This window comes from Triturus cristatus, chromosome 4_1 (assembly GCF_964204655.1).
Source record: "Triturus cristatus chromosome 4_1, aTriCri1.1, whole genome shotgun sequence".
In the NCBI taxonomy this organism is placed as follows: Eukaryota; Metazoa; Chordata; class Amphibia; order Caudata; family Salamandridae; genus Triturus; species Triturus cristatus.
The window spans coordinates 375,961,230-375,988,308 of record NC_140585.1 but is presented as its reverse complement, the minus strand read 5'-3'; the positions used below and the strand labels follow the sequence as shown (position 1 = coordinate 375,988,308).

The window sequence follows — 27,079 nt, the reverse complement described above, 5'->3', positions numbered from 1 at the left end:
GAACTTTCACTCGCTTTTAAACGAGCTGCTATTCCCGGTAATAAATTCGCCACATATTTATCAACAAAAAGATGTCGACCCGTATCATCCGTAAGTGACTGACCACTGAAATCATGAAATGTCTCCTCAAAGCGCGTAAAGAAGTCTGAAACTGATTCATCAACCTTCTGTTTACATGAGGCTAACATGTTCCAGTCAATCTTTTTAGGGGGGATAATTGTTTTCAATTTTGTCAAGATAGCCGCAGGAAGATCTAAAATAAGCTGGGATGGTTTTTGCGCGGGTTTTCTCTCCCTATCCACATCCTCAATCTCGGACCATTTGGCCTTAAAAGCGGCTTGATCATCCACCTTCCGCACAGATCGCCACATATCCGGTGGTAAAATAAGCCCAAAGAACAAATCTATATCTGCTAAAGTCATAGTACAAGAATTCAAGGCCCCTTCGACTTCTTCGTAAAAGGCCGCTGGATTCTTGCGGGGGTCAGGCAATGCATTCTTTAATGCCATAACATCAGCCCTGTGCCAGGGAGTATAAACCCAATTATACACAAAATATCCCCTAGCATCGGGGGAAGATATATCTGAACTGTTTCCTGCTCCTTTAGGAGGAACATACAAAGGTGCCGCCTCTCGCATCGGTTTAGCATGCACTAGTTCGCTCTTATCTGAGTGGGAGGTAGATGATTGGTCGCCGCCGGTACGTGAATCCGATTGCTCCTCCTCCCCTGCCTTTAGGCGCGCTCTCTCTTTAAGTTCAAACGCCGCGTCCCGCAATGCAAACAGCCGTCGGACCGCATCGGGTACCTTAGAGGGAGAAAAAACACCGTTACGTAATGCTTTAGAATCTGATACTACATCATCAGGCTCAAAAACATCTGAATATTTCCGAAAGGCAGTAATCACGTCATCAGAAAGAGTTGCAACAAAATACAGCTTCTCTCTATCCCGCCAACTTTCCAAAGATTCCAACAATTCAGCAAGGGGTAGCTTGCCTTTAAGCGCACGCAAAGAAATTTTCCGAAGCTCACCCATACGCTCAACTGATAACATCGACCGCGTGTCTACCTTATCCGAAACCGATCCAGAATCCTGTGACCTCGGGGCAGACGCGCCAACATAAGGGGGCGGAGAGCGATCTAATAAATAAAAATCATCTTCAAGATTAGTAAGGACAGGATAAAGTGGCTGGCGGACAGCATATTGACCCGAGACTTGCAACCTACGCTCTTTCTCTTGTCTCTCCGCCAGTTCTCTTTCTTCCCGACGCTTCGCTTCCTGCGCTCTCACATGATCATTTTTCCGTTGCTCTTTATCAAACAGCGCTTTCTCACGTTTCTCTCGCTCACGCACTTCCTTCACCAATAACCGTACACATTCAAACATGTCTTGCTGAGCACGCCGTTTACACATACACTGTTCCACATACTCAATCTTACGCATATCAAACGATCCATACAAAGGCCATCGTAACTCAGGATCCTTTTTGGTGTATTTCCTCCACACTGTGCTGTACATTATAGAGGAAAGACCATGCTTCACATACATATCCCTATTAGGAGTCCCCTCTGGGGGGGCTGGAGCAGATTCCTCGAGATTTAACCGGTTTCCAAAGCAGCAGCACCACTTACGGAGTGCGCTAAAAGCAGGCATGCTAAAAAATAATGCAAAATATGCAGTATTATCAAAAATGGCACTTAAACTTTGCGCCGTTCAGATTTACACAACTCCGGAGAAATATCTCCACATTACCTGCCTATATGTGTTGCAACGCATATATTCTCACAGTAATCAATACAAAATATGACCGGTCATCACAAATCAAACTCAAATAGCCAACCCAGGCTTCAAAACTCGGAGCAAGTACCGTACAACGGTTCTTACCAATCAAGAGTGTCCAGATTCCAACTGCCAAGTTCCAAAATTCGCCCAAACGTCTGTCGCGGCAAACCGACAGAAGAGGTCTCAGTCGAGGACCGGCGCCACCCAGAAGGTCAGTTCGGAAGGGGAGGAAGAAACCTCGGGATGCCAGGACTAAAAACGCCACTGGCAGTGATCACATCCCCGGCCAAATTCCTCACCTTCGTCACGACCAGTCCTTCGAGCATCCGAGTCGCCGATGAGCCCCACGTGACGGGCGCCAATTGATGAGTACAGGCCCCAGCTAGGCCCGCAGAATACAAGGGTTCGCTCTCCTGTAACGAAAGCTAGAAGGAAGTTGGCCCGGAAACTGCAACTACAAAGACAGAGTTTATTAACCCTTAAGGGTGGTCCTACAACCTATACAACACTCTTCAGTATTGCATAGAGTAGCACACAGAACTTGCGTACACGGTCCCCTTTTATACACAACAGAGGGGCTCATAAGTGGGTGGATACAACATGAGGCAAAATGCATGACCTTTTATGGACATTTTCGATACAGAATCAATATGTGGGCGGAGTAAGCAATTTCCTGAGCCCGCGAAAACATGGTCAAGCAAGGACTAACTGATAACAGATGTGGTCAAGTCTGGGCAGCGCCAGACGGACAAAGGAGCTATTTATAGACTGTTACTAGGCAGATTACAAGAGCAACTAACGAAAAGGAAGGACTCTTCTCGTGCAAAGCATGTGAAGACATGACATTACAAAATGGAGTCCAGACATTAGTCAACATAAGAAGAGAAACTTGTTCTAAGGAAGGGGAATTCATGTCTTTAGTGAATGCTTAATCATATCGCTGTTTTAGTTTTCAATAACGGGAGACGCTTCGCCTTCCGACAAGGAATCTAAATTAATAGATGCCTCAGGCAAGAGAGTAGCAGCACCAACAGCCAATCGTTGGTGCATAGCTAACATGCAAGCACTCTTGGCAAGATATTACAGAGCTCATTATGATGAGCTAGAGCAACTGATGTAATATCTGCCTGATAAACATAATTCCAAGCCTCATGATACTTATTTCCAATACATCAATCAGGTGTGCTCTAGATTCAGCAGACACTCCCTCACGTGCTATTATCACCAGCATTCTTCGCAGACGCCACGCGTGGCTTAGAGTGTCAGGTTTTAAACCAGAAGTCCAAACATCCATTTTGAATGCACCTTTTGATAAGGAGCATTTATTTGGTCCTATGGTGGACACTTCATTAGAAAAAATTAAGAAGGACACTGAGGTAGCCAAATCTATGTGAGCGCTACAAACATCATCCAATCGTGGATAATTTTGCTGATCCTTTTATAGGGGAGGCTCAAAGTCCATTTCTACTGTAGGGGCTTCTAGCTCATATAGAGGCAAAAGTCAATCACCTTCTACCAGAGGTTATTTTAGAGGTGGATTTCGTGGAAACCATGGCAAAGGAAGGGGGAAAGGTAATACACCCCGTACTTCCTCAGCCACAAACAAGCAGTGACTTGTTTCCCCTTTCCCCCGATCATCCCACTGTAATGATCGCGGATGTTCTGCAGGAGCGTCCGGAGCTTTGGAGAAAAGTCCACAGTCGTCCCCCACGTTCCTCCGACTCTATCAAACTCTAGAGTACAGAGAACCCGCTGGGGAAAACAGGGAAACAAAACAAGGATAGGTGGGGGAACAGGTAGGTCTTGACGGATGATCCTGGCAGGAGGAACAGCAGGAATGTGATGGTTCTTGACAGGAAGAATGGTAGGGCCTCTCAGCTGTAACACAAAGATGGTTATAGGAGTATCTATACACCACTACCCTTGACCTTTCTAAGTTTACCCCCCCCCCCAGGCACCTACCAGGGTTATCGCCAGCCGCTCTGGTAATAGTCTGCGGGGATAAGTAGGTATGACTCTGCACGAAACACCTATGGTAAATTCCCAGAGTAGTACTCAATCTCACTATGCGTAAGTAGTCACTTTTAGGGCTGCGGAAAACAGAGACAAGGATCATGAATAAAGGAGGGATACAATTCCACACATGCATATACGATATTTAGGAAGAACAAGTACCGTGCTTCTTATGAAGAAATATGGGAAACCTAACCCACTGCTCAATGGTCCTCGCAGTAATCACCACCTGATAATCACCCCTTACTCCCCTGCCACCTCCTACTCCATCGCCTTATAGCTCTCCCTCCCCCACGAGCACCCCTTCCCCCCATACCCCCCCCGACACTGCACCTGACCCACTAACCCTACGGCCCAACACGACTACTCCAACCTATGCGCCCCTCTCAGACGAGGAATCCATTCCTCTGGAACCCTCCGCTCCTCTTCCCCCATACAATCTCTATTCCTCTGACTCGTTCCCTTCAGCCACCTCCCTATCGCATGACCCGGCCTCACCTGACACCCACTCCCCTCAACGTTGTCCCCCCCCTCCACAGAGACTGCGTGATAATAATGTCTCACCTCCCCCCCTTTTGGCTACTACGCCCCTTTCTGAACAAACCACCTTCCATCCTTTCCTCATTCCTGTACAACTGGCAGCATCCACAACCCTACAACCCCCCACTCAGCCTCCGACTGACACATCACACCCTCCTACATCTCACCCATCCGCATCAGACCCCAGAATAGATGAAATTATGATCACCTTGCACCAAATTAAAGCGGAGTTACATTCGTTCAAGATGATGCTGTCGAGACATTCACAGCGTTGCACACCATCTAAGTCATATAAGTCACATGGGCATTTGGACCCCACTCCACCTGCCTCTAAAATGCCCCCTCCATCTTGGAAAACAGTTCCCTCCCACAACACCCGTACACGCCCGATACGCACCACCAATTTACTCTCGGAGAGCGACCTCCTCTCTCTTCTGCACTCTTACGACCCCCCCCCTCCCCAACTCCCTTCCATCCTCTCAGACTACCATCCCGACTATCCCCCTCAACCCTCGCAGACCCGCCACACACAACAACAGAGGAGTATGTGCTAATAACCTTAGAAGAATCCTTATACCTCCAGATCCCTCTTCTTCCCTCTCTGCACCCCATCTGAAATGCACTCTTCTTAACTGCCGATCAGCCTCCAGACATGCTGCCGACATAGCTGACCTCATCATCTCCCAGGAGCTTGACATCCTATTTCTTACGGAAACCTGGCTAACAGATTCATCCACACCACTACTCGACATCCTCGTCCCTCCTAACTACGACATCATTAGACTCGATAGATCGGACAAGATAGGGGGCGGCATAGCTTGTATACATCGCAGCAGCATCACCATAAACAGAGCCATTTCGCCATCTTTCACATCTTGCGAATACTTATGCCTAAACATTTGCTGCAAGGGCAAACCTGTTTGCTCATTCCACATCATCTACCATCCCCCAGGAGACAACCTCCTTTTCATCGAACATCTCATGGATTTGATCTCCTCAAACAACGGGCGGCAAATTACCCAAATATTCCTAGGCGACTTCAATCTCCATTGGAATGACATTAATGACTCAGGGGTCAACAGTTTCAAAAACTTCCTGGATGATCTAGCCTTCACCCAATCCTGCAGTAGTCCTACTCACATTAAAGGATCAACCCTTGATCTCATTATCTCCAAAGCTGACGTCATCCAGGTGGACTCGATCCACCCATGCGACTGGTCCGACCATCACATTATTGCCTTTCACATCAAAGAAACCTTTAAACTCAACTCATCGCAACCCACAAAACCAAAGATCTGGAAACAAGACTGGAAAAAAATCAACCCCAACTCACTACCCGCCTCCAGCTATAACCTGCTCCAGCCCCCTGTAAACACCTCTGACGTCCATGTTCTCACGAATCACTATCTCGACGCCATGACCTCGATAATAAATGAGGCCGCCCCACTGCAACTTAAGAGAGCTCCCATTAAAGATTCCAAGCCCTGGTACAACGCTCTACTTAATGAAGATCGAAGAGCCCTCAGATCCTCAGAACGCAACTGGAGAGCAGTCCCATCGGCTCTCCACCTCAAACTTCTTAGGAAAAAGAGAAATGCATACTACAAAAAAATTAAACGCACTAAAGCTGACTTCTTCAGACACCAACTTGACCAAGCTAAAAACCGGCCAAAAAAGCTCTTCGAACTTGTCAAAAATCAATCCAAGGAAGCTCCCCAACAGGCCCGAGACCTAGATCGCCCACAACCTAACTGTCAAGAATTCTCCACCTTCTTCAATCTGAAGACCGACAACCTCATAAAGGACCTCCTTAATGACAGCCCACCACACACTGCTCCCCATACGGTTATCACCCCGTTATTTACACCCATCCCATGCCTTTCCCCCCCTAAGGCCTGCCCCAAAAACAAGGCAGCATGGTCTTCCTTTGAGACGTACACTGAAGACGACCTAGGCAAGATCCTCAACAACCTGAAACCGGCCAATCATTTCACTGACCCCCTCCCGGCTAATGCAGTCAAAGCCCTTTCACCGTGGCTCCTTCCACTCTGGACCAAAATCATTAACAGCTCACTCCAACAAGGCTGCATCCCGGACTCCCTCAAAGTAGGCCAAGTCTCACCTATCCTAAAGAAACTCACTGCGGACCCCTCTGACCTCAACAACTACCGTCCCATTTCCAATATCCCCACCTTGGCCAAATTGCTAGAAAAATGTGTAAACGGGCAACTGACCAATCACATGGATCACTTCAACCTACTAAATAAACACCAATCAGGCTTCAGAGCGGGTCACAGCACTGAATCGGCCATGACACACATTCTTGATGATGCGCTACAAATCCTTGACCAGAATGGTTCGTGCTTACTCATCTTACTAGACCTCTCATCAGCCTTTGATACGGTCAAACACCAGAAACTATTAGATCTCCTGGAGCATAGGATGGGTCTGTCTGGCACAGTGCTAAAATGGTTTACATCCTTCCTGAATAACCGTTCACAAAAATTCAAGGTCAACAACGCGCTCTCCAATGCCTCTGCTGTATCTCTTGGGGTGCCGCAAGGGTCCGCACTCTCACCGTCCTTATTCAACCTGTTCATGGAACCGCTCACTGAAATCCTGCAAACATCCAATGTTCAATTTCATATGTATGCAGACGACACACAACTATACCTCAAGATCAATTCCATAGAGGACATTAATTTGCTCAACTCCACACTCATGATCACCCAGTCTTGGTTATCAGAAAATCACCTCAAACTCAACGCATTAAAAACAGAATTCCTCCTCATAGCACCACCGGCCAAGATCCCTCTAATGCATGACCTGATCAAACAACTCTCCGCGTTCAACGTACAACCAACTATCGTGGATTCTGCAAAATCTTTGGGGATCACTCTCGACAACAATCTCATGATGCAAAAACACATCAGTAACGCCACAAAGAGAGCTAATTTCCAGATAAGTACCCTAAGGAAGCTGAAACCCTTCCTGCCAATCGAGGACCTCAAGTTGGCAGTACAAGCCCTAGTTCTCCCTTGTGTGGATTACGGAAGCGTCTCCCTGTGTGGGCTACCAAAAGCCGCAACAGCGCCCTTAAGAGCGTCTATCAACGCTGCAGCAAGACTCATCACTGGCTCGAAAAGAACTGCACACATTACCCCTGACTTAAAATCCTTGAATTGGCTTCCATTTGAAGCTAGAATCCACCTAAAAGTGGCGTGCATGACTCATAAAGCCTTACACCACAACTCTCCCAGCTACCTCGCGCAGAAACTGACAATCTCTGGTGGTCTACGGACTTCCAGGAGTGCCGAAAACCTTTTACTGAAACCTCAAAGGTTCAACAAAAAGAAAACATATAATCGATCCTTTTCTGGGATGGCGCCCAAAATTTGGAACACTCTTCCCCCCGAAACCAGACGGAATGCCTCCTCCGCCGCTTTCAAAAAAGAAGTCAAAGCGCTTCTCATGGCAAAATTTACTTGAGCTCTTTCCCTTCAGAACTGAGTTCGCTAGTTCCTGTCTTATGTGACAGCACCATGTTGTAATCCCTCTATACCACTATATTTGCCCTCATCATGGTTTTTATATGTTTGTTCACTTGCTTATCTCTGTTTTTTGTTCCTCTTATAGGCTGCTGTTATGTAAAGCGCTCTGATATCCGCAAGGATCTTGTTCGCGCTCTATAAAACTTTCTAAATAAATAAATAAATACCTGATACGTGTTCAAGAGGACGTAGGGTAGGGATACGAAGTGGAGGTGCTTATTCTTGGTATAAGCACAAGGAGGCAAAAGATACTTAATATGTGGTAAGAACTCAAAGTATGACTCCAACCATTCACAAGACTCAGAGTCGCCTTAACAGCAGGCTTAAACACCACACAACACAAGCCTGATAAGGCTTATTCTGGATTCAGCAAGAGAAGCGTCAACCGGAAGTCAGGCATAAACACACGGGACGGAAATGGGGCTCAATGCAAGAACGCGAAGCGGCGTTTGCACGCCCTCCGCCGTTTAAATACTCACTGCACTCAGGGGCAGGACCGCGGGGCATGACACCCACACCTGTCGGGGGACGTCTCTCTCAAATTTTCCCAGTCTGGTATTCAATCACATCAGACAAATGGGTTTTACAAATTATCCAATCTGGTTACTGCCTGGAGCTTACAAGCAACCCTCCAAACATTCCACCATGAACACACAAACTATCTCCAGAACATTTACACCTACTCAAACAAGAGGTAAAATCGCTTCTGGAAAAAGGAGCTATAGAATCCGTCTCACTACAGTATCAAGGGGCAGGGGTGTACTCTTTATTTTCTAATTCCCAAAAAGGACAGTTCTCTGAGGCCTATCTATATTAGACCTCCGAGAATTAAACCTATACTTTCAATCATATCACTTCCATAAGGTCACTCTCCAACAGGTACTTCCTCTGTTACAAAAAGACGACTTTATGTCCACTGTTGCCATAAAGGACGCATACTTCCATATTCCAATACATCCGCACATCGCAAATACCTCAGGTTTGTAATAGCGGGGCAATATTATCAATTCAAGGTACTTCCATTCGGAGTAACCACTGCTCCCAGAGTATTTACCAAATGCCTAGCAGTAGTTGCGCATCTGCGAAGACAACATGTTCACGTCTTCCCATACTTAGACGACTGGCTTATCAAAGCCAGCACTCTGTCAAAGTGCCTACAGCACACTCAAACAATAGAACGCTCACTGCACAACCTCTGATTTACAGTCAATCTGGCAAAATCCCATCTTCAGCCCTCCAATACATCAGCATATCTAGGGAGCACTCTTGATACACAAAAAGCTCTAGCCTATCCCAATCCAACCAAAATTCACAATATTCAGGCTCTCATTTCCAAATCTCAACCCAATCACTCATTACCAGCTCGGGTATTCATGCTACAACTAGGAATGATGGCATCTTGCATCATGATAGTTGCTTATGCAAGACTGCAAAGGTGTCCCCTTCAAGAATGCTTATCACGTCAGTGGAATCAGTCTCATGGTCTATTAACAGATCTGGTGTTGGTGGACGGCCGCACTCATTACTCTCTGCAGTGGTGGAATCCACACAACCTTACAAAAGGGCGGCCTTTCATCGACCCGATTCCACAGACAGTGCTTTAAGCAGATGCATCACTCACTGGTTGGGGAGCTCATCTCCAAACTCATACAATTCAAGGACTGTGGAGTCAAAAGGAAAAGATACTTTCCATAAATTATTTGGAACTGTTAAGCACTATTTTTAGCGCTCAAAGCCTTCCAAACTCACCTTACAGGCAAAGCTGTCCTGATGCGCACAGACAACATGACAGCAATGTATTACATACAGAAACAGGGTGGAACACACTCTCTGCAACTGTCGCACCTTGCACAAGACATATGGAAATGGGCCATTAATCACAAGATTTATCTCGTAGCAGAACATCTCCCAGGAGTGGACAATCAGATTGCAGATCTCCTCAGCAGACCGAGACAACAAATTCACGAATGGGAACTTCACCCTCAAGTTCTCCTCCCCTTCTTTCAGATGTGGGACTTTCTAGACATAGATTTGTACGCCACACACCAAAACACAAAATGCCTAAACTTCGTCTCCAGGTATCCTCACCCGTTATCCAAGGGCAATGCTCAATGGATGAACTGGTCAGGGATATTTGCTTATGCTTTTACGCCTCTCCCACTCATTCCACTAGTGGTTTGGAAGCTCAGGCAAACATCCCTCACACTAATCCTAGTAGCTCCCACTTGGGCTCGCCAACCTTGGTTCACTACCCTCTTAGAACTATCAGTAGTTCTGCATCAAAAACTACATCTCACATCCAGTCTCCTCACGCAGAGCGATGGAGAGATAAGACATCCAGATCCCAAACCTCTCAATCTTGCGATCTGGCACCTGAAGTCCTAGAGTTTGTTTATCTAAATATTCCACCAGACGGTATGAATATTATTAAAGAGGCTTGAAGACCTACTCCAAGAGCTTGTTATGCAGCAAAATGTAAACAGTTTGGTATTTATTGTAATAACAACCACGTCAATCCACTTGATGCTTCTACTCAAAATATCATTTGTTATCTGCTACATTTACAACGTTCAAATTAAGCATATACGTCTATACACTTGCATCTCGTTGCAATAGCTGCTTATCTCCCAAAAATACTACACATGTCCCTTTTCAGAGTTCCCGCTATTAAGTCCTTCATGGAAGGACTCAAGAGTTATTCCTCCAAGACTTCCACCGGCCCCAGCGTGGAATTTTAATATTATCCTTACCAGGCTAATGGGTCCCCCATTCAAGCCTTTACATAAATGTGAACTACAGTTTTTCACTTGGAAACTAGCTTTCCTCATTGCTATCACATCACTCAGGATAGTGAGTCAGCTTCAGGCATTAACCATAGAAGAACCATTTTTACAAGTACACCTAAATAAAGTGGTTCTTCGCACTAATCCTAAATTCTTACCTAAAGTAGTTTCTGCCTTCCATATCAACCAATCTGTTGAGCTACCTGGGTTCTTTCCTCAACCAAATTATGTGGCAGAATGTACTCTACAGACTTTAGATGTAAAAAGAGCATTGATTTATTACATAAAAAGAACAAAATCCTTTCGTAACACTAAACAACTCTTTGTGGCTTTTGCTCCACCATACAAAGGCAATCCCATTTCTAAATCAGGTATTGCACGATGGATAGTTAAATGTATTCAGATATGTTATGAAAAAGCTAAAAGAACTTTACCAATTCCCCCTAGAGCGCATTCCACTCGCAAACTGGGGGCTTGTATGGCTTTTTGAGGAAATATCCCCATAGATGATATCTGTAAAGCTGAAACATGGTCTACACCACACACATTCACAAAACATTATTGTGTAGATGTGTTAGCCAGACAACAAGCTAATGTGGGCCAGGCAGTTTTACGTACACAATTTCAAACTACTGCAACAGTTACAGGTAAGCGACCACTTTGGGAGATTACTGCTGTATAGTCAGTGCATAGCATGTGATCTACAGCTCACTTGCCTCAAACTAAAAATGGTACTTACCCGGTATGCATCTATTCTTGGCATGCAGAGCTGTAGAATCACATGCGCCCACCCACCTTCCCGGTTACCTGTATCTGTTCCAGTAATATCTTACTTGGATAACTACACATGGACATCTCTATTTTACTCTTACTTACTCCGTTCTCACCCTCTGCGGGAAAACAATCTAACAATGGAGTCGATGCCCATGCTCACTATCACCGAAAGGAGGAGGCACCTACCTTGTGACTGGAAAGACTTCTTCGAACAAAAACAAAGTGCAAACGTCCGGGCCCAACACCATATGACCATCTATGCCTAGCATGTGACTCTACAGCTCTACATGCCAAGAACAGATGAATACTGGGTAAGTAGCATTTTACTTCTAACTTCCCTGTTTAACCATCACAGGAACAGTACATGATGGGTGGCGAGAATCCATAATACACCCGATATTCAAAGGTGGTGATGGGTTCAAGCCACAAAACTATCATCTCAATGCACCGATGGAAAATGAAGCTAAGTATTTTGCGTCACTGTGACTGGCAGACTTAACAACATGGTCCAGCACAAATATTTCTTGAAGGCTACAGGGACACTTACAAACATTTTGGCCCTGTCACTTACTATCGATAAACGGAAAAAACGGGGTCCACTGTGGCTTATCTAACCTCTGAGTTTGTTGAGCTTACCTGCCCTAAGTACTTAAGGGTCCTGCGATTTCCCACTGCTCCCCTCTCTGACACGCTGCCCCCTCAGGAGTAGAGGCCGCCGCACGGGACTTAGAGCCCTATCATGTCGCATTCTGGGCTTTGGGTCGATTCTTGTCCTTGCTCTCTTGCTCTTCCCAATTTCTTCTCTGTCCTTTTTTTTTCTTTTCTAACTCTTTCTCGACTCTCCCTCTCTTTTAAAATTGACTGATGCTTAAACTGTTCCCCGCCGGCCAGTGGTTGTAGGTGGGCGTATTGTTATTGCTTGCAATAATTTCAATGAAAACAATTGAAACCATAAACATAAAAAAACAAAATTGCCAGTCCTGTTATGTTTTGTCGATTTTAAATTGCTCAACTGCGTGGATCACGGAAAACTGTGGGCAAAGCTTGTCAAATGGTGCATTTCATCACCCCTGCTGAAATTCACCAGCTCCCCACAAATACCTGGATTAGGACAAAAACAGGGAATGGTTCTCGCCTTTCCAGGAAAATATTGACCAATCAGGGCCTCAAGCAGGGGTGTGTGCTTGACTCCAAAGATGAGGGAGAACCGAGGAGCAAACTGTCCCAAAAACTGGTGACAGTCTCCCTGCTGTTCTAGGGTCAGAGTAGGGGAGAAGCACACACCCATCCTTCTCTTTGGGAGACAGGTCGTCGGTAGAGGTTCACTCTCCTCTTCCATCCCATTACACATGACCAAAAGCATGGTCAACTCAGACCTGTCAAAATGTGGTTTGAGGCGGTTCACTTGTAGGACCCTTAAAGGGTTCCTAGGAGTCTGCATGTCCACCAGGCAGGTAACATCACTCTTGCGCTCCTTCACCTCAAATGGCCCAGACCAGCGATCTTGGAGAGCACGGGGCTCTAGCAGTGCCATCACCCACACTTTCTGGCCAGGCTGATACTCAACTAGAGGTGTATTCCGGTCATACCAACATTTCATATCCTCCTGTCTAGCTTCTAGATTCTCCTGGTCGAGTTTCCTGAAGTGGGATGTTTGGTTCTGGAAGGCCAGCTTGTAACTGAATACATCCTGGGACGGCTTCCTAGAAGCTAGCTCTCAGCCCTCCTTTACCAAACTGAGAGGTCCTCTCTCAAGGTGCCCATTCAGAAGTTCAAAAGAGCTGAAGCCAACACCCTCCTTCTGTACATCCACATAGGTGAACAGAAGTCATGATAAGAACACGTCCCACTTATGCCTCATGGTTTCTGAGATCCTTTAATCCTGTATGTTTCAGGATACAGTTTAACCTTTTAACCAACTCATTACTCTGGGGATGGTAAGGGTTGGTTAACTTGTAGGTAGCACCACATGCCTTCCACATGGCCTTCATGTACAAAGACTTTAAGTTGGTACCCCGGTCAGATACCACCTCCTTGGGGAAACCCACACGGGTAAACATCCTCTTCAGTTCCCTGGCCACAGTAGGCAAAGTCACCGTCCTCAGAGGGTAGCTTCCAAATACAAAGTGGCATGGTCCACCAAGACCAGGATGAACCTGTTTCCCATGACTTCGGATTCAGAGCCCCATAATGTCAATGACCACCTGCTTAAAAGGGGTGCGCATGACAGGAAATGGTTGGAGGGCAGCCTTGTATCCCCCCCCCACCACCCTGATTTGCCATTCGCCTGGCAGGTATGACAGGGCCTACAGAACTCATCTCAGACCTTCCTCATTTGGGCCAAAAGAAGCTGGTGGCAAGCCTGCCAAAGGTCTTGTCCTGCCCCAAATGACCTGCCAGAGGCACATCAGGAGCCAAACCCAATAGGAAGGTTCTGAAGTGCTGGGGTACCACCAGCACATGGACTGCCCCAGGCTCAGCAGCATTAGGTTCGCTGTACAGGAGATCATTCTCCCAATAGATCAGGTTAGATCCTAAGGTGTTACTAGCTGCCTGGTCCTCGGCCTGCTTCCGAAGACCCATAAGAGTGGGGCACTCTTTCTGCGTTGTGCCGAATTCCTCCCTGGTGGCGCCTCCTTCCTACTGCTAATGGGTCAGCTCAGGCAGGTCCCCCAGTTCAGCCACATCTTCCCCTGTAGGTTCCGGGGCATCCCCCTCAGGTTCAGCCTCTTCCCTGACTGTGGGAATTTAAGGATCTGGTTTCATATGCCCCTTCTCTTTGTGGCAGGCACCTTGGCCACTGTTTCAGGCCCGGCTCTTTCTGATCACCCTTTCTGGCTGCCATGGACTCTGTTGTCAGGCATGCCCACTCTAGCAATCCTAACATCTCCAAGTGCGACCTGAGCTCCACCTCCTTCCCAGTGGTATGCACCAGGTCATTGCCCAGCAGACAATCAACAGGCATGGATGGACTCACAGCTACATTCATGGAACCCCAAGCTACCATACACTGGCGCTTACTGTGGTCTACACCAACAACTTAGGCTTACAGCCCCAATATTTAAACTGCCAATGCCTTTGTTCTCCCCCTGGCACAGGGCTCTGTACCCGGTCTAAACCAGTTCTGGGGGCACTTAAACATTTCTTTATAGTTCCACTCCTTTGTTACTGTAGGCTCTGGCCCCAGACACACCACAGGGGGGCGGAGCCAGCATTGTGGAAGGCAGGCACAGTTCTGTTCAGGGTCAGGTGCTTCTCCTCCCACTACTCCAAATGCAGATCGGCCTATTCAGCCTAGTGCTGACTCACCCAGCCCCTCTGGAGCCTCTGCACCTCCCCAGCCCCTGTCATCCAGAGCCAGACATGCAATACACAACAGGCAGGCCCAAAGACACATAGCACTCAGAAATGTGCACTCCTAAAAGTGGCATTTCTAAAATAGTGATAATAAATCTATGAACACCATTATGCAGCATTTATTACCACTATTCCAAACTTGACCACGCTACTCGTCTCATGTCAGGAATTTCCACTGAAACACATATCAGGGAATCCCCAATGCATTCCTATGAGAGGGCAGCCTCAAAGTAGTGAGAAACCAAAATGGCTGTCACTACCAGGACATGCCACACATTTAAGACACATGTCCTACCTTTTACCTACATTGCACCCTGCCCATAGGGCTAGCTAGGGCCTACCTTAAAGGTGACCGATATGTAGTAAAAGGGGAGTCACAGACGTGGCACCCACTTTATGTGCCACGTCACAGTGGCAGTAAACTGCACGCGCAGGCCCTGCAATGGCAGAGGCCTGAGACAGGTTTGAATGGCTACTTTGGTGGGTGGCGCAATCAGCGCTGCAAGCCCACCAGTAGTATTTAATTTACTGGCCCCGGGTATATGAGATACCACATTACAAGGGACTGAAAAGTAAATTAAATACACCAATCCTACCACGTTTACCATAGAGAGCACATGCACTTTAACACTGGACAGCAGGGATAAAGTGCTCAGAGTCCTAAAACCACCAACACGATGTCGGAAAAAATACCAGGAGGAAGAGAAAGTTCAGGGATGACCCAGCAAAAGTCCAACACTAGGCCTTTTAGTGTGTGCACTTTCCCCTCATGTGGAAATGTACCTTTTTATGGGTACATTTGTACAGGGTCACCCTCTTGTCCACGGGTCCGGAGACCAACAAAATAGAGATCTGCACTGAAGTTGGAAATAAATAACAAATGTATTAATCACTCATGAGTGGGACCACGTCCACACAACACTCTCAAGTGCTGCCTGGAGGTAGTACATTAAATTCACAGAACACAGGTCTTATATACAGGTTTTGTGCAGTATAAGCATGTGAACAGAAATAGGAAGAACAAGTTTTAGAAATAGTTATCAGCAAACAAGGACTGATGAAAAACCACATGGTCAGCAAAGTGGGATGGGTAGCAGAAATGCTTATAGCAGCAGTAAATGATTGACAGTTAACATCTATGACCAGGTGTTCTGGCAGCTACAACTCTCAGCACGTACATTGCTTTTAGCTGAGTCAGGAAGTCAACTAAAATAGATAGCACAGGCAGAAAAAGACGAGCAGCAGAGGACGGGAGAATTACGAAGGAAACTTAAATGGACACCACAGCCAAAATGGCTGTCGCTTATGCCAAGTAAAATATTACACGTTTTCCACAGACGGCCCTTTTGGCATAAGCTAAGACATTTTCTTATGCTTCTAAAAGGGTACGATAAACGTCATGTATATTAAGTAGCATTATCTCGTTGTCTTCTCGGTCTATTGCTAAACGGGCATTTACATTTTGGACATTCGTTTTAGATGGTAGACAAGTAGTACAAGTGGAAATACAGAGGGAACAAAGCATTGGCCCACATTGGATACATAAACAACAAGAGAAGAGAATTGTAATAATTATGAACAAGGCTGATAGTATTTTTAAACCCCTTACAGAAAATACGCTCCAGAACCATCCAGCCCAAGTCCATGTTCCTGAATCTTGATGTATCTCAGTGGCTATTTTGTGTAGTTTGGAGATGACCACATATACAGAAGGTGAATTGTCCGGTGTGAAGACACAACAGCTGGATCCGATGATACAGCATGCTCCACCTCGATCAGCCAGAATAACATTTAGAACAAGTCTTTTCTACAAAGCAACTATACGGATCGATGCTTGTTCTTCTGTCAAGTTCCCTAAGACTGCAGTTGTCTGATTGATCACTGTTTCCGTTGTACGGGTGAGGCGATTGACCAGCTTACTGTTCTGTACTGGGCCAACAAAGAAGAAGAATTCTCTGTTAAAGTCTATATTGTTCCCATGTGGTCTCTGTCTGGTCGACTACAGAGACATCAATTGCACATTTTCCCCTACTACCAGCATGGTGATTGAACAATTGCAAATCTTGATGGTAGGTTGGGGGAGCTAAAAACACAGGTAGTAGAAGGAAGGCTATGTAACAGGTACCAGACCAGCCTGGATGTAGGAAGTAGTATGCCTTAGTTCCACAAACAAAATAAGTGTGACTTGATGCAAGGAAGCTGCTTCGGCCTCTCATAGACATCTGCAACACTGTAGTACAGTTACTGTGGCCCACTGGCATATCGCCTGTACTTTATATACAAAGGGGGCCAGTGGTCATGGCAACAGAGATGACAAGGGGTCCATTTCCTTTAGCCGACCTAGAATTTGGATAAACATAGTTTGTTGCTGCACTTCCTTTACTATATTCTTCCATTTCTAAAGCAGTCCCTTTTGCTTGTTGGTCCCCATCTTCGTTGGGGGTACAGACTTTGTTCATTAAAGGCATATAGAAATTTGAACCAAGCTGGGCATGAGCCATTGTGAGAGAATGGCAACCGTGACAACGGGATTCCTTTTATGTTCTGATGAGGAGGAATCTTGCCACAAATCCAACATTTAGTAGCATTGCTTAGCTGGTGTGTCTGATGAAGAAATGAATTGTTTCTCAGATTTTGCCGGTATCCCCGTTCATGTTGTGACAAATCAAAACGATGGTGGTCTTTTGCAGCAAGTGATGTAACAGTAATGTTAGATGAGGAGGCTCCAGGCATTTCTTCCGCCACTACCCACATTACAGCCATGATGGAAGCACTCAAAGGCAGACCAAGGATGCAGATTGTACAGCTGTTGCACGTTGTCGCAGCGATCTCCTTCTTCTTAGGCAAGCTCATTTTCATTGGCAAACAACAAAATAGATGATGCCCTAAAGGTCCTGGTCAGGCATTGGTTTCTTCACTAACGTTGAGATGAGTAGTCACTAGTAGGCTACCCCCCTTTGTACTCAGTCTTTAACCACCCAGGACAGTGACTCCAAGAGCCTCTTTCTGTGATGTGATTAAATGTCTTTCTTCCTGGATTGAAGCAGATATCTAGATGTACCAGGGATTGTTTGGTCCGGGAAGACTTCCTCAGGTCTTTCAGGTGACACGGCTCTCCTTTCTCGGTGACTAGGATGTCGCGGTGGTCTGTCAACACAGCAGGGCTCACAAAGGAAGAGCTTCCCGCACCTGCTGATAAATAGAAGACAAGCTGTCAGTCAACTGGGACAAATAGTCACCCATCAACATGTCTGGGGCACCTAACACTGGTGCAGAACAAAGAGCTTGGAGTAACAGTTTGAAGGCATTCTGACATTCAGTAGTCCATGGGAGAGGCATCGGAGTGTCTTTAGTCAAAAGGGCCAACAAAGTTTTAATAATGTGCAAAAAACTGCCTACAAAAAGAAGTGAGGCCAATCAGTGCACGGACATCCTTCTGAGTACGGGGCACAGGAGTATCTAAAATAGTCTGAGTGCGGTCTGGTGTAAGTGCACGTCCCTCCTTAGACAGGAGGTGACCTAAATAGGTAATCTACTGTCTACAAAATTGCAGTTTCTTTGGTGAGACTGTGTGATGATGGGAGGCAAGAAATTAAACAAGAACAGTGTTCCTTCTTCACACTAGGTAAGGACGCCAGAGCGACATCTTCATTGATAAGACAGGATCTCTCAACCATTGGATAATTGTTGTTTAAAATAACACGCACACCTTCCGGAGAACAACGTATTGTGGCACGAAAATATTTAAGCATATCGATACCCACACTGTTGTCCGGTGTGGTAGGGGAAAGCAAAAATGGACATGCTGCAGTGAATTTATCAAGTCTTGAATTCAAGTGGCTGTGAAAGTGGGCTAAGTGTAGGTGTCCCATCGAATCCTATCAATGTTAATATTGTGCTGGACAGGGGAGCCCTAGGAACCAATCTTTTAGACAGCGCACTACAGGTAGCACCTATATCAACCAAAAACCCATCAGTAGATCCCAAGACGCTTGCATCAACATAAGGACCCATTTGATCTACTGGCACCTCAACCGGTCCCTTACCCCGTCCTAGGCATCCCTATGCATAATCGGAATCTGAAAGAGCATCAGCAGAGTAATCAGACATTTAATATTGATTTCGTCTATCAAAAGTATCAGAGTAATTTGGTCCTTGTTCAACTGCTTCAAATCTGGGGCGAGCTCCTGTACCGCCCCTGTTTCCTGAATTCCCTGGGCGTCCTCTCATACTTCCCCTTCCCCGCTGATGCTGCTGACCTCGCAAAAAGGGGCCCTCAGAACGCCAATGCCCAGTCTCTTTACAATAAGCACTCTGATCTGGGACAAATTTGCTTGAGGGAGAGGGGGCCTTCCAGGTGTATACATTGCCAGTCCGCCTCTTCCACCTCCCCTAAATGGTGGACCATATACTTGAGCCAACATAACTTTTGTCTTTAATTCTTTAACCTTCTCATCCTCCCTGCCTTTTGCTTCCTGTTCCTGTCGCTCATAATATTGGGCCATGGTCAAAAGGGAAACTGGGGAAGACGTGGTCCAAGAACTCTCGCTGACCTTTAAGCGACTAGCTATTTCCGGTAACATATTAACGACAAATTTATCGACAAACAAATGTTTACCCGTATCATCGGCCAATGACTGACCACTAAAATCATGGAATGTTTTCCTCAAACCTTGAAAAGAAATCAGAAATGAACTCATCCTTTTTCTGTTTACAGGACGCTAACGTAGTCCAATCTATTTTCTTAGAGGGTATGAGAGTTTTCAACTTAGTCACAATAGCTTTAGGAAGATCAAATATCTCCTTCTGAGGTTTCTGCGCAGGCTCCCTTTCCACATCTATTTGTTCTAAATGTTCCCAGGTATCACCATATGCTACATTGTCATCTATTTTACGTATTGTTCTCCACTTATCAGGGGGCAAAATAAGTCCAAAGAACATATCAATATCTGGCAAGGTCATAGTGCAGGAGCTAATGGCTCCTTCCACTTCCTCATAGAAGGCGGCAGGATTTTTCCGGGGGTCGGGCAAAGCAGCTTTAAGAGCCATCACATCAGCTCTACTCCAAGGAGTGTAAACCCAATTATATATAAAATATTCCTTTTGCATCATCCGAAGTTTTATCATTTGTTCCCGCACCCTTAGGAGGAACATAAAGGGGTGCAGCTTCACGCATAGGTTCTATAGCAACTGTACTACTAACAGGTGCAACCTCATCCACCGGAGCATCTACATTTTGTGCTGGGAATTGAACTGTTTCTACACCTTTATGTTTTCTAGCTAATTCTTGCTCCTTTCGTAAACACAATGTTGTGTCTCGTATTTTAACCACTCGTCTAATAGGTTTGAAAAAGGAAAAGTCCCCTCTGTTAATCGTTTGTAATCAGTATTTATATCAGCTGGCTCTAGTTCCTGAGAAATTTGTCTATAATCAAATATTACCTCCCAAACAAATTTTTCTACAAAATAAAATTGCTATGTATTTTTCCACTGTTGAACCATAGTTACAATGAGCGATGCAGCGTGAGACCGACAAGCCTACTCCCTAGCAGCGGATTTTAATTTATCTTTTTCTGCTCTAGTCAAAGTAGAGCGAGTCTGTCACCCATCTTGTTTATCTTGTTCTTTGGCATCTGAAAACAAATGCTCCTTATCAAAAAAATCATCCTCAGGGACACTTGGAGTGGGGAATTTATACGGGGATGGTGGTCGATCTAATAGGATGCAGTCATCCTGTGGTTTATTAAGTATAGGATAAATAGGGTGCCTAATAGGGTACTGGCCATTTACCTCTAATCGACGTTCCCTATCTTCTAATTCTATTTTTTTCCTTCTTTTTTTTATTATTTTTATTCTAGCGCTTTTTTATATATCGTTTTTCATTGTTCTTTTTCTGCTATAACTTCTGCACTCTTCTCTTTCTTGTACTTCTTTCTCCCACATACGCACACAATCAAACATATCTTGTCTATTTTTTTTTCTCAAATAAACACTACTCTACATATTGAACCTTTTTAAAATCAAATGACCCATTCACAGGCCATTGTAGATCAAAATCTTTCTTTCTATATTTGCTCCACAGTGTACTGTACATTATGGAAGAAATACCATATTTGACATACATGTCTTTATTAGGTGTCCCCCTCTGGGGGATCCGGCTGACTTTTTTTTTTTTCTCAAGCTTAATTTGGTACTACCAGAGCAGCAACACCACCTACGGAGTGTGCTGAAAACAGGCATGTTTCACCAAAACTGTGTAAAATATTATCACTTCAAATACTTCAAAAGGAGAAAAATCTTCACATCACCTGCCTTCAATTTTTGCAAATAGTGAATGACCAATCCAAACCAAAAGACCTAGGCCAAACAAATCAAGAGTGCCGCTTCAGCGACCTTACCAAACAGAAGTCTCCAACTTCTACCTGCCGATCCCTGGTTGACCGAATGGTCACTGCAAAATTACGCCAAAGAAAACCCCAGTCGAGACCGGCACCACCTGGAGGGTCAAATCGGGGAAAACCAGAAAAGTCACGTCGGCCTGCAAAGACAAAGGTCTCCTCGTGCAATGGGCTTCCTTCGGGCGGCCGCGTCTCCGATGGGGTCACACGACGGGCGCCAACTGTGGAAATGTACCTTTTTAGGGGTAGACTAGTGCAGGGTCACCCTCTTGTCCACGGGTTCAGAGACCAACAAAATAGAGATCTGCACTGAAGTTGGAAATAAATAACAAGTTTATTAATCAATCATGAGTGGGACCACCTCCACACAACACTCAAGTGCTGCCTGGAGGTAGTACATTGAATTCACAGAACACAGGTCTTATATACAGGTTTCGTGCAGTGTAAACATGTGAACAGAAATAGGAAGAACAAGTTTTAGAAATCGTTATCATAAAGGACAGATGAAAAACCACATGGTCAGCAAAGTGGGAGGGGTAGCAGAAATGCTTATGGCAGCAGTAAATGATTGACAGTTAACATTTATGACCAGGTGTTCTGGCAGCTACAAACTCTGAGCACGTACATTGCTTTTAGCTGAGTCAGGAAGTCAACTAAAATAGATAGCACAGGCAGAAAAATACGAGCAGTAGAGGACGGGAGAATTACGAAGGAAACTTAAATGGACACCACAGCCAAAATGGCTGTTGCTTATGCCAAGTAAAATATTACACGTTTTCCACACTCAGACTGCACTGAAGCTACACTGCCACAATCTGTGCTGGACTCAACCATCTTGGCTTTCAGATTCAGCTCCTTTAGACTGAGTTCATGAGCCAAAAGAACCTTCCTCTCCTCAATGGCTAGTCTCTTTTCCTCCAAGGTTTTCTCCATTTCATGCTCCATCTTGAGGTTTTTGAGTTACAATTTGAGCTTCCTGGCTTTCCTCCTGTCCTTCAGCTCCTCTGGGGACAGACTTTTTGAAGAAACACTGCTGCCTGCCATGGAAGGTGCCTTCGCCCTAAGTAGATCCTGATTCACAAAAGAAATCACAGTGCAGGCTCTGTTCCTCCACAACATCATTGTCTGCCAATCAGACACTCAGCACCTTTTGCAGCTTCTCCTTCCTAGTGAGACCTTGATAAGAACGCTTGAAATCCCAGCAGAATGTTTTAAACTGAGGCACCGTATAGGTTTCTAATCTCTCCTGCTCAAACTCCAAATCTGCAGGTACAATCGAAGGCTCTCCAGACTGAGACAGGATTGTGATGAAAATTCAAGAGTTGCACAAAAAGTGAAAAACAAGAATAATATGCTGAAGTGTAATGGTCTGTGATATGCAAGTAGTGTACACCAATCACTGTATGTAGTTGGCAGTTGTTTACACTCTGTCCAAGTAGGGACTTCGCTTTAGTTAGGGTAAGTAAGTTACTTCCTCAGAATAACCAGTGCTGGCTTTGCAAGAGCAGCCAGGCTTATACCCGGAGGCAATGTGTAAAGTATTTGTGTATTCACACAGTAACACAGTGAAAACACCACAAAATGACTCCATTTCAATCTAGAAACGTAGCCAATATTTATCTGATTACAACTATACCAAAATGACAAAAATCCAACACACACAACTCAAGATATGAATTTTCAAGGTTAAATAAATGTATAGCTCTTAGAATCAATGGTTGCGCTTGACCAGGACAAAGTACCTTGGATGCGTCAAAAAACAAAGACGATGCGTAACTCTTGGGAGGTTAGGCATCGTAAATCAGGTGATGCATTGGTTCCTTACTGCTATGCAAGTCGTTGATATTCGTTGCGCAAAGGAGGTGATGTGTCGCTTGTAGTCAAGTTTCAAGTCAAGTGATGCGTTGGTTCCTGGATGTGATACAGAGTCATTAGGCTGCTAACGCCCGGTGACTATGCATAGTGCAGGGGAGGTGATGAGTTGATTGCAGGTGTGAAACCTCGCTTCCTTAAGTCAACGTGGTGTTGATGATATGTTGAGGTTACAGCGCGATGTTGGACCACAGGCGCTGAGTCAGAGCTGTGCGTCACAGATGTCAGTGATGCAGTCGCCGAGACTTACATCAGCGATTCTTCAGGGCTCTGTGGCAAAGTCAGAGCTTGCGTTGTAAACAGCCGTTGGTGTGTCACACGCTCTGTGAGCAGGGATCACAGCTGAGGCCCGGACAGTGGCAATGCAGCAACTCTTGCGGGGAAGTGTCGATTCTGAAGTGACGCTTGGAGTTGATGCAGGTTTTTTTCTTTTAGCACCAGAACTCACTTCTGAGGGGACCCGGAATTGGTACCACTTGGAAGAACAGGGCTCTCCGAAGAGGAGCCCATGTGCTGGCAGATGAAGTCTTGGATGGCCCTGTGACTTTCAACAGGAGGCTGCTCAACCCAAGCCCTTGGAGAAGCTTGAAAAGCAGGATGTAGAAAGCAAAGTCCAGGACAGACGCAGCTGGCCAGCACAGCAAAGTACTTATAACCATTTGAGTCTTTGAAGTAGAAAATCTTCAAAGAAAGGTCTTTGTAATGCACAAGGCACTGCCCTTCCTTCCCTGGCTCCAGACACAATACAGGGGGTGGAGGCTTTTTTGTGTGGGGACAGGCACAGCCCTATTTAGGTGTCAGTGTCCACTCCTCTCACCCCTCTAGCTTAGAAGGCCCATCAGCCTGGTGATGTGCCATCAGGATATACAGGGCACACCTAACCTCCCTTTGTGTGACTGTGGGCACAAGAGCCCAACTGTCACCCTAACCCTGATGTGTATTCAGAGACAGATAGACTCACAGAATAGTTAAAGTAAGATAATACTCACTTTCTAAAAGTGACATTTTCAGACCTGCTATTTAAAAACCACCTTTACTAAAAGATGTACTTTTAAATTGTGCATTTGGTTCAACGATGTATGCTTCTATTCCTAGTGCTTAATGACTATATTTCTGTTCCAGGGTTACTTTCCTAGAGATGACGTTGTCGAAAATTAGTGACGAGGACCTAGAGACTGCCAGCGGAAGAGAACTGCACGTGCTTTCAGAGTTCCTTGCAAGGTGTTTTCAGGAGAAATGCAATGCTGTGCTTAAATTAGCATTAGGCACCAATACGGAGGACAAGGTAAATATCCAGAAACACTGAAACGTTCTTATGAATTATGATGAAGAATGGCAAAGAAAATATTGGAGTGAACCCAGTTTGCTGCATGTGCTGTTGACAATCACATGCTTTGTATACTCCTGGCATTTAATGTTGGGCACCACTTTGTAAGTTGTTTATTTTTGCAAAGTAGAGGTTACTCTTTCGAGGTGAATAATAATACCTCCCCCAAAACCTCCCGTGCACTAGGATATATATTCTCTTTTAGATTTTTTTCTTTTGCTGGGTCCTGACATATCTTTATCTTTCGCAGCTTCAGGACAATCATACTACAGACCCTACTATGGATCTCCTATACCACTGTGAAGAGCCAATTCCAGTAGGTGATGGAGGCGACCATTGGCATGATTATAATACCTATCCCAAGAACACATGTATTTGCAACTGTACCCTGTCGAGCCATCTCCACCTGATTATACTACCTTGTACCTCAGTCATCTAGCAAGCAGTGGATCATCACAAGGTGAAACTCCATATGGTGGAGAAAGAGGAGACTCTCCCCCTCATGGAGACTCTGCCAAATACATAGCGATAGTTATGCTTAAATACCTGTGGAAAACTTTACAAACCATGTTAAAACCAGGGTTGCCACTGCGATGGTTGAAAAAAGTATTAAACCGCACCAGGGTACTCCATTTATATTAAGAGACATGTGTCACCAGAGTTGCTTGTAGTTCGTACTGCTCAGAAGAGGACTTTTATGTGGAGTACAGGGGATACTACTTTGCCTTACAAGGAAAGCAATAAATTGTTGCTGCTGACAAAAGGGTAGCTGTGGGGCTGCCACACAGTGACGCAAAGTCAGCTTGATTGGGCTACTGTCAAGATACAACAGATACTACTAGGAGGAAATCTAGCAGTTGGTAAAAAACCGTCCAAAGTTATACAGGGAGATCTTCCAGGAGGGAAAAATCTTCACCAATGTAAACATCAGGTGCTCTCTGGATTCAGTTGACACACACCCAAAAAAATCACCTGCAGAGTTCTCCTCTAGTAGTATGGCTAGTTGCGAGGCTCTGTATTTTGACCAGACGCCCAGCAGCACCTCCTGAGTGTGCCCTTAAGTGCAGAACCCCTTTTCAACCCTCAAGTGATAGAAAAAATATAAAAGGACACAGGGACAGAAAGAAAATATGGGGGTACTCTAAATCAGTCCACAAGATAACGTTTCAGAAACAGGAACAATTTTGAACCAAGTAGCAGCCACCTCACAATGTCCTTCATATGAGCAACAGTAGTCCTTTCAAAGCGGTCAGTTAGGCAAGTCATTCTCCAGCAGAGACTTTCAAAGTATCAGCTATGGGAAGACCAGAGGCACCCAAAGTTAGGCCACTCCTGCCTTTAAGCAGAGACTTTCCACACACCCCTAACCCGATGACTCAGAACCTTTCGGGGGATTTATGCCTTAATATATTCCCCAGTGAGACAAGATAACCTCTCACAAGCGCGTATTTTCTATTGTTAATGAATATTCCATTCAAGCTGCCACAGTTTCCACCAAGACTACCAAGGGTTGCTGCAAGAAAAAGTGTAGACATTCATTCAATAAGGAGCGATCAAGCTTGTTTCAACAGACCAGCAGGAGCAGGGCATTTATTCCCTGTATTTCTCATTTCTAAAAAAGACAGGACACTGTGGCCAATATTTTACCTCCGACCGCTCAATCCGAAACATCACGTCAGAGCACTTCCAGATGACAGCTTTTCAAGACATTAATCTACTGCTCTGTGTCTGGGTCTACACAGCGACCCTCGATTTTGAGGATGCCTGCATCCACATCCCCATCTACCAATCCCACTTGCCAGTACCCCAAGTGTGTGCTAGGTGGAAACAATTATCACTTGAAAAAACTTCCCTTCGGGGGTCATAACAGTCCACATATTCATGTTCACAATGCTTACAAAATGGATGTTCACAAAATGTCTGGCAGTGCTTGCACTACATTTTCATCGCAACACCTTTCATCTCTTTCAATACCCAAACTAATGGCGGATCAAGAACAACAGCCGAGAGCAATGCTTCGGTCACTGTAAACATGCAGTTTTACTCCTTCATACATTTCGTTCATAGTCAGTGCCATGAATTTGCTCCAGTGCCCCCATCAAAACACAGCCTGTTTTAGGAGTAGACTAGCAGGCAAAGCCTGTCCCAATGACAAGGAAGTGGTGACATTTCAGTGGATGCTTTGGCAGTGAGAATGATATTAAAAGTGTAGGCAATAATAGCATCTGTCATTGAATGATATCAAATGCTTGCTTGCACATGTGCCTTCTGCAGGAGTGCCTTGCCTCTTGCGAGTATCTAGTGTTGATGGATCTTAGTTCAGCACAAACTATTATGGCAGCACGTCAAAAACTTGTTGTGGGGAAGGTCCTTCCTCGGCCCGCTGCTGCAAGTGACAATCAACACAGACACCTCTTTGACGGAGAAGGAAGTATGTTTAGGACACTTCAAATCCTGGTCTCCTCAGCAACAGAGTCTGCCCATAAGTTACTTAAATTAACAGCAGATCAATAAGCGCTCAGCGCATTTTACAAACTCATTCTCATCTAAACAGTGCTTGTTTGCACAGACAACATGAGAACCATGTACTTTCTCCAAAAACATGGACTTATCTCTGTTGTCCATCCTAGCTCAAACAATCTGGTATTTGGCTATTCTCCATCAAGTCCTTCTCCTGGTAACC

At 45.3% G+C, this 27,079-nt stretch overlaps 1 protein-coding gene across 2 annotated transcripts in view; it reads left to right on the top strand.

Moving 5' to 3' along the window:
* The window catches only part of ATXN10 (ataxin 10), an 842,223-nt gene that overhangs the window by 439,084 nt on the left and 376,060 nt on the right, over nucleotides 1-27,079 (top strand). For both annotated transcript variants that reach the window (XM_085652421.1, XM_085652422.1), the window contains exon 7: nucleotides 24,192-24,354. In XM_085652421.1, coding sequence (XP_085508547.1) covers nucleotides 24,192-24,354 — 163 coding nt within the window. The remainder of the gene's footprint in view (nucleotides 1-24,191; nucleotides 24,355-27,079) is intronic.